General features: G+C 31.8%; 1 protein-coding gene across 3 annotated transcripts; it reads right to left on the bottom strand.

The window, feature by feature from the left end:
• Positions 1-398: 398 nt before the first annotated feature.
• LOC132913826 (facilitated trehalose transporter Tret1-2 homolog) lies at positions 399-11,847 on the bottom strand. 3 transcript variants are annotated; one of them, XM_060972434.1, is made up of 8 exons: positions 11,596-11,845; positions 8,782-9,032; positions 8,110-8,385; positions 7,840-7,931; positions 7,311-7,367; positions 3,145-3,280; positions 2,088-2,407; positions 399-1,787 (listed from the first exon to the last, which is right to left on the bottom strand). In XM_060972434.1, exons 5-8 carry the CDS (start codon positions 7,317-7,319, stop codon positions 834-836), a joined length of 1,419 nt encoding a protein of 472 aa, XP_060828417.1. In that variant the 5' UTR covers positions 7,320-7,367; positions 7,840-7,931; positions 8,110-8,385; positions 8,782-9,032; positions 11,596-11,845; the 3' UTR covers positions 399-833. The 3 variants fall into 3 exon arrangements, with proteins under 3 accessions (XP_060828417.1, XP_060828416.1, XP_060828415.1); XM_060972433.1 differs by lacking the exon at positions 7,840-7,931 and having other exon boundaries at positions 8,782-9,060; positions 11,596-11,847; XM_060972432.1 differs by lacking the exon at positions 7,840-7,931 and having other exon boundaries at positions 11,596-11,847.
• Between the last annotated feature and the right edge of the window lie 1,409 nt (positions 11,848-13,256).

Raw genomic sequence — 13,256 nt, 5'->3', positions numbered from 1 at the left:
TTGCGAACGAACAACACATCGTACTAAAAATTTTACTAGATTTTACGAAATTTTTAACAAAACACTTACATTAACTGAGGAACAAGCAGTCAAGTGAATACTATAACAACCACGTTACTTGACTCTGACGTCTCTTATCAATCGCATAATCGCTATCAAGTAAAACTTATTGTCACAATTCCGCCCTAGATCCATTTGGATACGAACGTGCAGATATCAGAATGATAACTCTTAGTTCAAAACACTTTGCAGCACCATTAAATAAAGAACGAAAGGATTCGATACGAAATAAATCATAATCACGCTTGCAGTAAACACTGTTATATACCGTTAAAAATATTAGCACTTCTCTTAAGTGTAATTCATTTGTAAATCGATGGTTTTACATTCTAAGGCAGTTATATAATATTTAACATTTATTATTTAATATAATACATATAATATTTAACATTTATTAAAGGTACAAAAATAAGTATATTCTTAAATTACTTTAACCAAAAATAAACATAGATGGCAGGATGACAGGCAGTTGCAACGTGGTTTGATAGATTAATTAACAGTTATCAACTCAATAAGGAAGCTAGATTTGCAAGGGCTGATATTTTTAACGAATAAAAATCTCGATCAACCTTTTCTAACATTCCCAATATTTACACTCAAACTTTTCGCAAACATGACAAAAATTGTTACGATTTTGACAAAGTTAAGAGTATTTTCACCGTTGCATTGATATTCAGATTTATAGATAGGATTCCTCGATATCATTTTTTTCCGCCTTCAAAAAGTCCATCATTTCTTTTCTTTATTAAATAATTCGTATAACCTTCAGGTAACTATGCACTCCTCCAGAAACATATATTATATCTACCATTCACCATCTTCTCTTCCTCCGGCGAGTCAACCACTTCCTTCTTACTTGAAAACATATCTTCGATCTCCCTCAAAGTCTTTCCCTTAGTCTCAGGTAAGAAAAACGTAACAAATAACGTTCCCAAAAACGACAGCACCGTGAAAAATATGAAAACTCCATGTCTGCCCATAGCAGCCTCCATGTCCGGGTAAGTTTTCACCGTGATGGAGCTGAAAATGTAATTGATACACGTAGTCAGTCCTGATAACGCTTCTTTAACCTTCGGTGGATACACTTCGCCCACCATGGCGAATGGGATCACCAAGAAGCCAAGAGTGCTTCCAAAAATGTACATAAGTATACATATCACAGGTATCAGGCCACCATCGTTTATAGAATATCCTTTATCCTTCATTAATAAGTACACAGACAATACTCCCATGAAAATTGTCATTGCAGATCCAGAAACGATAGAAGGTTTTCTCCTTCCTAATTTTCCTGACATGCACGACACTAGTAAAGTACCTACTAATCTTGTTAATCCTATCAGAACTGCCCCCAAATTGGGATCTATAGTGACTCCAGCGCTTTGTATAATGTCCACTGCGTAGTAGACGATGATAAAAAGTCCGGAGAATTGCTGGAAAAAGAAATAACCGAGCAGGATTGCAAAAGGTACGATGGCGTTCCTCTTGAGCATATGTTTCATGAAATTTTGTTTCTTTCGCTGAGGACGTGGTTTCAATTCTTCGTAGAGCTGTGGCGGGGGAGGCATGTCTTTCGGGATGCCGCGGAATTTTTTCAACACCTGTAACGCCTCGTCTAGACGACCTCTGTCTCGTAACCAGATCGGGGTTTCTAGGACGACGGCCAAGGTCAGCACGACCGAGACCAGAGGAAACAGGGCGCACATCAGAGCCACCATTCGCCAGTCGTCCTTTGGGAGAGAAAGATCGTGAGTCGAACCGTGATTCCTGATTACTAGACTACGGATTATTTTTTACAAAAATTTCTATTTTTCATAAGAATTTAGTATTCTGTATAAAGTATGAATTTTAAATTCCTGATTAATTTCTTAACCATATTAATTCTACATAGTTCTTAATATCTTTTTACTCGATTCTTTCCAATTTTGAAGTTATAAATATAACGCAATGACTGTTCTAAGGTTTTTGAGCAGGTGCGTATATCACAAAACTTTTTAAAGAAAAAGAATTACATACGTAACTTTCTTTACCTTGAAAATATAGCCGAAAATATAAACGATAAGAACACCGATGGCGATGGATACGCTGGTCCATGTGATCATAATTGATCGCCATTTTGGAGAAGAAACCTCCGCGCTATAAACTGTGGCTGGTACCGAGGCCATACCTGTCGCAATTCCGGAAATGATTCTGCCTACAAGAATTTGTTCGTATGTTCCAGCTAAATAAATGACGAGCCAGCCAACGATGGACACGATAGACGTTATCAACAAGCTCAACTTTCTTCCGCGTCTCATAGTGTAACCAGAAACGATGCAACCAAATGGAATACCCAGTGCTGTTGCTGTCGCTATGGATTATGCAATTGGATTATTAATTTCGGTGAAGAAGATCGCGCAGGTTAGCTTAGTTTTTACTTTGAAAATAATTCAATCCATTAAGGACCAACGCTGCGATATTTCAAGCAATTTACAATACATCATCGAATTCTGTATTTTAACACTATGGCTACGAATTTCAAACATTCGTTCAATATATGTATATGAGTATATATATATATATATATATATATATATATATATATATATATATATATATATTTTTTTTTTTCTTTTTGGTGTATGTCTTCCACCTAAATTCTACAATTTTATGAAATTTGAAAGAATTAAAGCATTCATAATATTGCGAAAAACCGCTCGCTGGTCCCCAATGAATTGATACTTTGCAGTTTGACTAACGTTCGTTATTTTATTCCATCTAATTCTTATTCGATAAACAATATTTTCGAAACTTGTTCATAATTTGGATAAATTTATCCATATATTACCATAAGAAAATATTCAAAAGAATATTTAATTAATTCGAGAAAAATCAAATGAAATAAAATATCGAACGTACGTATATAATTCGACATAGAATCAGAATGATTATTATAATATGAGTAAACCGTGATGGTTGTACTATACGAGTAAATAATTTCCTAATTGCGTTAAAAATTTTGTTTCATTCACTTTGTTGAATATAACACGGTAGTGTTAAATTAATTAATGGAATGAAATTCATCGAAATTATCGAGATAGTACTGACCAATCCAATTGGCTTGCACTTTGTCGATTTTCACGTCACTGGTAGGTGACATCAAAGGTGTCAATGCAACTCCGCTATAGCCAAAAGCCATGGAAGGACCCAAAACCGAGGAGTTCGCGCACAGCGACATAATTATCTGCAAACGAATATTTTAGATATTTTATATCGCAAAATTTTAATTTATCGATTAATTCGATAGAGTATAAATTAAAGAACAATTTGTTTGCTAAATAATTACAAAATTCAGTTTGCATCAGAATATACTATGTAGAGTGTTGTAAATTACTTCGAGTAGATTCTTTATTATTTATTGTCATTATAATCTTTGAAGAGATTACAATCCTATTAATTCTTCTGAAAGATACACGATACATTAATTATAAGATTTCTACGTTATATAAAGATCTGTGTCTTTTCATGATAAACTTCTATTTTCGTTCCTAAATCCGTAATTATAACTATTATAATTGCTAATGACTGCATGCAAATGAATAGACACTAAAATGTATAATCGATTACAGACGTACACGTTTAAAAGATTACTGTGATCATAAAATTAACTCGTTCTTATTGAGAAATATCTAAGAATTTAAAGTTAATTATTATGTTAGATTATCAGATAAATAAAAATTGATGATTAGCCAAGCAGCATATTCTGATGGACGAAATTTAATGAAATTAATGACAGATAAGATATGTGATACCATCCTCGATCAATTTTTCAATTAATAAGAAACTTCCAATAATATGAATTGAGATTGTATCTGTAAATATCAGCGTAATGCATTAAATCTAACTACAAGATAACGCTAACTTCTCAATCAAGAAAATAAAATGTTCACTCAGCAAACAATAAATATTCAACAAGTTTACACTTATGAATATGCAATTTACTATTATCTTAAACGGAAAATTTCCAACTTGTTCCGCATAAACGAGTCTATAAGAAATAATCAAAATAAAGATTAAAGAATCGAAAAAATACATCGTTTCAACGTATCTTTTCTAAAGTCGATCCTCGATTAAAAAACGAATATAACGAATGGTCAAAAGAATAAAATTTATTGTAAATGCTAGTAAATCAGGAGGCATTTTTTCTGAAACAACCCTACTATCGCTGAGAAGCCGCTCTTATGTGACCAATATCGAAACCGGTTTGGAATGAAGGTTTACAGAGAAGAAGAGCAAGGAGGAATAATTAAATTAAGCCTTGAAATGTCATCAAAAGGTTTACGTAAAGCTGCGTTAAGCGTTCGATAATATCACGGTATTTCGAGTTACGCAAACCTTTCTAATACGCCACCGTGCCTCCGTCTATGACTATTATTTTAGCGTACTTGTCTCATTGCATTTACTTATTTTCCAGTTGTGCGATAGTCGAGAAATTTATAGAACTCGAGTGGTTAACAAATCACGGTATCTCGCGTGACTCATCCTTTCCATTACCTTTCCCTAATTTTCTAATTACCGACATTAATTATTCTTCCATAGAAGATACGAATAACTTCTCGTCGTAGATTTCCAAGAAAATGAACGTTATCTATGCCATGAGAAAGCTATGAAATAATTGTAAAAAGCGTTAATCGAAAAAACTTCGGTAATTTAAGGAGTTGCAGAATGAAACAAGATGATGAACAATACAAAAAGTGGGAATACCTATTAATTTTAAGAGTTTGGGTTTTGCAATGTATTAAGTTGTAAATTATATAATTCATGCAAAATATTAGATTTTTACACATATATTTTTGAATTTAAAAAAAAAAAAAAATGAAGGAAATTCAATTTGCAGAAGAATTCTCCCTGAGGAACTCTGATTGATTTAAAATATGCATTATTAACAATACTTCGCTTGCATTAATGCAACATTTTGGAACACTTCTACTTAATTCTAGTTAATAACTTAATTTTTCTTAATGACTTCTACTCTTCTCTCTAATTTAGTTCTAATCTCTAGAAGCCTGTGGAAGATTAAACGAGAGGTTGTAAGCATTTATAATAGCAGAAATTAAGCCTCTCATATGAGTTGTTACGTAAATAACAGACTAACGCATATAGCTCAATATTTTTTACGTAAGATCTTCTGTTTATCTCCGTGTTTCTCATCTAGGTTAATAACTCAATCCTAGAAAATCCTACAAAACCGATCTTAGCAAGTAAAATATGAAGAATCAATAATATTTCATAATCGATAAAATTTTGTATTCACAATATAATTTTTAAAATTTCTTAAACCACGTTTCTGTTCCAATTAGAAAAAATGCAAATGTTTAAAGAAGTTTGATAACCTTTAGAATGCAAATGATAATAATACGAATTTAAGTACCAATTGAGTAAATAAGTATTGTTGTTCAGAAGTTGCAAGACCAATTGAATAGGACGATGATTATTAAGCCAATGATACGCTTAACTGTTCATCATCAATGATGTATGGCACGCGGCGCGACAAGAATTAAAATGGATAAATATTAATCTAACATTGATCGATTCAACTCAATAACTTAATTTTATTCATAATTTATTTTCCATAATTAAATTTAATTGTTATTCATTTTCCCAGATAACTGTAAGGAACAACTCCGTTAGCTATTGTTGCAATTCGCGAATGATTTCTTAAAATGAAATGATTATTCAGAAATTAACTTGAATTTTAGTTCAGCTTAAAATTTGTAGATAAGAATTATAATTTTAACATATTGCAGACTAATCATGGAAATTTCTACATTTCGTTTAAGACGCGTTACACGTTTTCAATATATTTTCAATGTTTATAATAATAATGCAATCCATGTCCAGTCCAAAGCATAATATATTGATGATAGCCGTTTTATGAAAGTTCTGGAATAGATAAAACTTGGCAAATTTTCTTGTAAATAATTACAAATTGCACTTTGTAATCCTTTTAAAAAGCAATGATACAAAGTGACAAATTCTTAAAATATGTTTTATTTTTAGCAAAACATCAACATTTAACGTAGATTACGGATTTGAAATTACATTCGCGAATTCAATTAATTACAAAGTAATCATCGTTTCATTATTTAATGTTAATCCTATTTACTAATAGCTTCGGGGCTTGCGGTCGAGAATGTGTTAATCTACAAGTCACACTTATCTCATTTAAAAGTAATTTTGCAACTTTACTCATGAATCGACGTCAATATTCAGTTGTGTCAGAAAATTGTAACAGAATATATGTATAATATATATAAAATATAACGTATCAATTCGATTGCATAAAGTTTTAACTGCGTCCGATTAGTTCACCTGATAAGTTCGATTTTTCTGAATCCAGCTCTAAGCTCTTAAGCTTCATGAAGTACTTTGGGAACTCGATGCGATTACAGAAATGTTTAACTACATTCGAGCATTAATCCATTCGTGTGATAAATTCGATTTTTGTAAACTCGTTAAACATTGTGAAGTACTTTAAGAAAAATTAAGAATCAAGATTGTAAAAGAAGAATGATCAAGAATCAAAATTAAAAATTAATCATTGGGAAATAGAAAAATGAATGTAATATCCTATCGTTCTCTATAATAATAGCGTGATACTAAAATACTCGAGAGATAAGAACCTTTCCCTTGAAATGACCTCGTTCGATATCATTTGCGTCAACTTCATAGGACGAACAACGAAAGGATACATCAGTCTCGTTATCATTATTGTTACCATTATTTTTCTGCACATGCGCGCGATGTATGTCAAAGACCTCTTAACTCTGATAGAAATAAAATACCGAGCAAAACGATTTCTCGATAAAAGGTTTTGTTTTGGACATTGAACATTTGTAATTTATCTCAACGGCTAATGGAAATTTATAATTCGTCGTATCGATTTTTTGTTCAATGATAAATTCTAATTGGCCAATTTTTTTTGCTTTAACTTCTTATTTTACTCTTCATCGATTCTTAATCTATATTATAATTCTTCTATTCCGTAATATTAGATGATATCAGGCAAACTAATTTGTATATTCTATCTTTAAATGTAATTGCTTTCATGGTTATTTATCACATGCAAATGCAATAGCAACGTTTATAATAGTAATTCAAGAAACGTGGCTCGTTTTTATAAAATCAAACCAACGTTCTATCAGCATAGATACCATCAATTTTATTCCATCGCATTATTTATTTGAAACTAAATGTAAAAGAAGATATTCTACCTGATACATGACACCTTTCTTCTCCCATCTTTTTTCCTCTTCGGCATCTGACACGAACTAAAAAGAAAAAATCATTCAGTTTACATCCTTCGATAATCATGTTACATGGTACCAAGTAAACTGAAAATTTTCATGTGTTATCTACTTTTCTACGATGACAGATAAGGATTTATGTATTAACTTAATGTGCTGACTTAAAATTACGATGACTTAATACTCCTGACTGTTTGTGACCTCCAACGTTTTTTTTTGAACACTTGCAGGTACTAAGCAACTACTAAAAAGCTGTGATAACGTAATGACGTGCACTTACTGGCAGAAGTTAAAAAAAATAATGATCACTTTGAAATTACTCTATGTTATCTGTCTTCTGAGATTCACTGATCGGATTTAAAAATACCAGAAGGAGATAACAGACCGTGTATGAACATACAATAAATTTTAATGTCAAATATCTAAAAGCGAAAGTGAAATATGATGGTGTCAATAGTATGTATGGAGTTGTTGGTCCTGATCCGTTGATAATTACCCTTGATAATTATTGACCAGTTATTGATTAAACAATAGTTCCTTGGTATTGTCTTGGACTTATTTTTCATGTTATGTACAGTTTAATTTATGCTAAAAATATGTATAATTTCCATTGATAATTATTTTGATAATAATTCTAATTACATAAAGTACTGCTGTAGTGCAAAATAATTAAAGATATCATGTAAGAAGTTATCTTAATGGAGAAAGAGGTTCGATAAGGTGGTAAAAAGTCACGATGAAAATATTTTTCAGATAACAAGATTACCTTGGTCACCAAATGTGTCTCCACGTGCCCATTCGAATCGTTCATTTCGTTTACTATACTCATTTTCAAATATGTCGTAGTAAGTATCCTTTTAAACGTCACTTCGCTCGTGCTCTCTTAACTTAGTTTGTATTTTTTCATCTAATTAATTATTTTAGGTCTACATACAAGTTCTCCGTTAATTTTATCCTTTGTTAAGGAGAATGTCCTCGCGTTGAACGATTAAAGCATTAACACATGATTTATATATCATAAAATATCATGATTCGATCATACCTGTGAGATAAACATAAAAAATTCATATGAAATATGAACTCAGTTGCTAGTTGACTAATTAGCCATCGCGATGTATTTTTTCAGATTGTTCGGAGCTGATAAAATGATACGGTATTCTGTAAAATAATCACAAAACTCTCGATTGAATTCGAATGATTTGGCTTTATTGCAAATATTTTAATATTCGATGTTTTCAATAGCAAATAATTTATCATTTAACTAATTTAAGATCAAATTTTTGCAAATGTCAAATAATGTAATAAACTGTAAATTATGTAGAAGCAGATTTCTTCGATACTAAATGGTTTAACATCAGCGCGAATAATTTAATTATCAAGAAATATTGCACAAAAATTTTGAAAATTAAGTCAGCAATTAATCTCAAATTTAATTTACCTTAAACCAAAATTCTTCTAAAAGGTTTTTCTTTCTTTAAATTTACAAAGAATTCAATAGACTGTCTTCATCCGAATCACTGAGCTCTTCCCACAAATACGGGTCCCACATTCCTGAGAATAATGTCATAAGCCAGAAATCCCCCAAGTAAACCAGCAAGACCTTTTTCCACAGGAAATAGTTAACTCTCCAGCGATTAAAAAGATTCTTGTTCTCGACCTCCTCCAGCAGTTGCCATAGATTCATCTCCCCTTCATGTCAAAGGAATACTTTATTAAACTATATAACCAAATTATACACAAAAATTCCCGACCTTCCCCCCCTCACGTTTGATATAAACAAAAAATGACTATGTCGCAATATTTCCTTACTTTTTTAATCAATATTCCGACTATTAGACTGCTCTCTACTTATCTAGATATACATGCACATATATTAAAAGTATTCATATATTCATGTATTCATGAGTAAATTATTACTTCACGTATATTTAACCTGCTGCAAACCTCGAATTTTTACATTTAGATTTTGGATTTATCCCAACGAATAAGAAGGCTCAATATTTATAAAAAATATTTAACATAAAGTTGAAATGAAGTGTCATGCATATTGAAACAACTTTTCCATATCTTACTCGAGCTTGAAATATTTCTTACTAGAGAATGAGAAACTTGGAAAACAAATGTTAAAGTAACAAAATTTCTTGTTAGAAGAAATCGATTGGATCGATAATGATCGAAAGAACACAGCAGGGTTTAAACAAATGTATAATAATAATGTCTTATTGCAAATCGTGTAATCTTGAATATATTGATACGCGAGTATTTTAACCAGTTAACGGAAGATTTTCGTGTGACAGCAGTAAAATCGAATGATTCTTTTATATTCCCTTAGAAAATTATTAACAAACAAAAGATTATTATTTTACGAGTAAAAAGAGAGATTCGTGAGCTAAAAAATAAAAGTTGCTTTATTTATCTTTCTTCACTGTTATATCGGATCGTATGCAATCACTGTCATGCTTTACAACGATATAATCATTGTTCGCATGTAGTGTAGCACTTGATACACTCATCAGAATCTAAAAATTACAAAGTTTCTTAGAGTTGGATAACTTGCGCCGAGATTATATTTATTTCAAACAAGAAGTGAAAAATTACATAAGCTGTACAATTTCGAAGGAAAATGAGCTTTTCTCGATAGATAAATTGAGTTTATATCGATTAAAGGAATATTTAAATAAGAAATAAAATAAAGATCGAATAAATAAATAAAATATAATCGTTTTAAATTGATCAGCCAATTATTTTCTAAGTTATTATGCAAAAACGCGTTTAAAGTTTCAGTAAAGTTCGAAAACATATACTTACAAGTAAATGTAATTATAGGTAAATAAACCGACTTATGTAAACTATTGCAGTCAGATAAACAACGATCCTATATGTGCAGATTATCAGATTAGATTATTGATTATCACGCTGTCTTGTCATCTCAATATTGCATTTCATATACATCGCGCGTATATTATTGGCTTTTACACTCGCTTATCGCCAGGCTCTGACGCACCTTGCTAAACGAGTTTCAACTTGGTTATTTTTTTCGAATTCGACTTCACAAATTTATGTGGATGGTTTTGAAGCATTATATTTTTGATTTATGCAATTTTTCGGACCAGCCATATGAGTATCTCTCCTTATCGCACTTGCCCGTGACATGGATTGTTCTTGCAATTAGTCTAGCTGATATTTTTAGCCATTAATCTTTATGGCTTTAAGCTACATGTTATAAATTGAAATACCTATACATCAAAATGCATGCATGAAAGTGATAGAATGATCCTCATTAGTGAATTCAGGCAAATCTGTGCGTTGAGGAATTAAATGTATTTACTGAAGTAATTTGTAAAACGAGAATATCACAAATCTTCAAATTGTAGATTACGATAGATTTTCCATCCATTAATTTCTGTTAACAAAGTGGATATTATATAAAATTATTCAGAATTGGCCTTACTTAGTCATAACAGCTACTGTTGTCATCTGAACGATAACAGCTACTGTTGTCAGAGTATATTTCGAACAAAAAATAATGTTGTTTTAATAAGAAGAGTTGTCAACAATGACAAAGCTACGAGTCAATGATCGATGGCAGTAATTGAATATAAATATAAATATAAATATATATATTTACATACGCAAATTACTCAAAATTAAATATTGAAGTATCCTCGTACAGGAAACTGTTTTTTTTTTTTTTTATGATACTAATTCGTCAGTACACACGTCTTTAACCAAAAAATATACTTATCGTCGTTCTAAGATAATTATCGAAAAATAATTTTATTGTATTTTATTATTTTTCCGGCAACAGTTTGTCGACTTAAGTCGATATCACGAGGAAAATTACGAAACTTAAGCATATCTGGGTTAAATGTACGCGGAATAATCTACTAAAGATACCAAATTATAAATCAGTCTACATACACATCTCTACTGTAACCACACAGACTCACTTTCTTCGACAAAACTCATCGCCGAAGCGTCTCCACAAAGAAACAACCTGAAACTAACTCGTGAATCAATTCCTTTCACTATACTTCTATGTCCACCAATCATTCGCGTCACAGTTTCCCAGATTTCCCGACCACAGGTTTCACTACAATTTCCCTTCTCCTTCAATCAATTCTCATATATATATATATATGCATCTTTCTTCCGTTTTATCTCACAAAACATCCAACAAAATGTTTCCTTCCAAGCGAATCTTTTTTTCTTTTATATATTTCTCGAATATTTTAAAAGTGTGCCAGTGTACCAAAATTGAAGATTCTTTGTTCGAATGGTTCCAGGCAGACGTTAAAACGCAGACGATGACCTGGTACAGTTGCAGCCGAGAGGACAGCCACGCGGAGACTCGTTATTCACTGAATGCAAGTCCGGTTTCATCTGCTGGCAGCGGACAGACGCGAGTTTCTTCGTTCCCGATCGTCGTGGACCATTCACATCCGCGACTCAGTGGCGATATTCCACGTCTGTCGGCACGCGATCACGTTGAAACATATATACTGCCGGCGAATTCCGACAGATAAAGGAACCCATTGCGTAAAATGGTCCGAGCAAACGTAGCGCGTCGCGTGAATCAGCTATCGGCACATAACGTCGTTCCATCGACGTATCGGAGCTTCGTCGAACTGTAAATGCCTATAGGGGCCCGGTGCACTATTTCTTTCTTTTCTTTTTCTTTCCTTTGTTATGAATTCTTTGTGTGAATATTACGAGTCACTCAGAAGTCGTATGGTAACGTACAGTGGTTACGAAATCACGACATCAAAGTCACATCGTGGCTACAAAAAGTATTTGTACATAATTATATTTATTGGGGAATTTATATAAATGCTATTTAATTGGATTCAAATATATCAACACTGGAACTACTGCTATAATACGTGTACATAAATTTTCTGTATAGAAATCAGTATAATTCAAATGGCATTAAGTAACGTAAACAGACCTATTATAGAATCTAGAATCTCTCATAGGTTTAATATGCAAATATAAAAAAATATATAATATAAATATATAGAAACGTATAGAAGCATGTAACATGGAAATATGGAAATATGGAACGACAAATAACCAATAAAATCAATCGGCAATAGCGTAAAGTAGTTTTAAAAGCAAAATAGTCACGTTTAAGTTTTGCTTGAAAATCTATCGTTGAATGCGACTGACTCCTGTACTTAAAAGCGTATCAAAGTACTGGAGAGACAAGTCAAATAGCGAATATGTATTAATTACATTGTTTCATTGAAAGGAAGTATGTTCGTCTTTCCAGGAAGCTTTTCGAATCAGGTGTGTTCCGTATTAGGTGCAGTTACAATTATATCTCTATTTAAATGAAAATCAATATTAATTTTGCCACAAATATTTGTATGTGTTCAGTAATTGTAAACAAAAAAAGAGAAAATCCGAAATTTTCCATTTTGTCGTGTTTGATTGGTTTTAGCGTTTAACTTCATCCCTTTTAGTAACAGTTTCACAGGACTACAGATAGTTGACACAGTGAAGTAAAATACAGGACCTGCCAGAAACGTTTCATTGGAAAATACGAATATGTAGAAATATTTTTCGTCGAATATTTTTGCAATATTAAATATTACAACGATCGTAATAATTAAATATCGTGATATCGAAACGTAGAAATCTACGTAAATTCGTAGGTAATTTTAGTTATGTAAAAATATGAAATTGCATATTTAACACCTATTGTATGCTTAAGACGTTCATGATGCGAGAATAAACTAAATATATTTTTGCTGTAACTCAAGCCCCTCAACTTCTATATTCATTTTCAAACTTGTTTCAAACTTTACCAAAACAATCGTGATAATCCTGACTCGTCACAGTACCAATGACACTGCAAAATGTTTTATATAACACACATACGCGCGACATATGCGTAAAATTCTTCTTCTA

This window comes from Bombus pascuorum, chromosome 13 (assembly GCF_905332965.1).
Source record: "Bombus pascuorum chromosome 13, iyBomPasc1.1, whole genome shotgun sequence".
Classification (NCBI taxonomy): Eukaryota; Metazoa; Arthropoda; class Insecta; order Hymenoptera; family Apidae; genus Bombus; species Bombus pascuorum.
This window is presented reverse-complemented; position numbering and strand designations above follow the sequence as displayed.

Bases quoted from the DNA above. Each gene is read 5' to 3' on its own strand.
- LOC132913826 (XM_060972433.1), bottom strand. From the start codon at position 8,172: ATGAGTATAGTAAACGAAATGAACGATTCGAATGGGCACGTGGAGACA. The intron at 3,281-7,310 runs GTAGAATATCTT...ATTCGTTTGCAG, and splicing joins AGAAAGGTGTCATGTATCAG to ATAATTATGTCGCTGTGCGC. The intron at 2,408-3,144 runs GTCAGTACTATC...CATAATCCATAG, and splicing joins AGTGCAAGCCAATTGGATTG to CGACAGCAACAGCACTGGGT.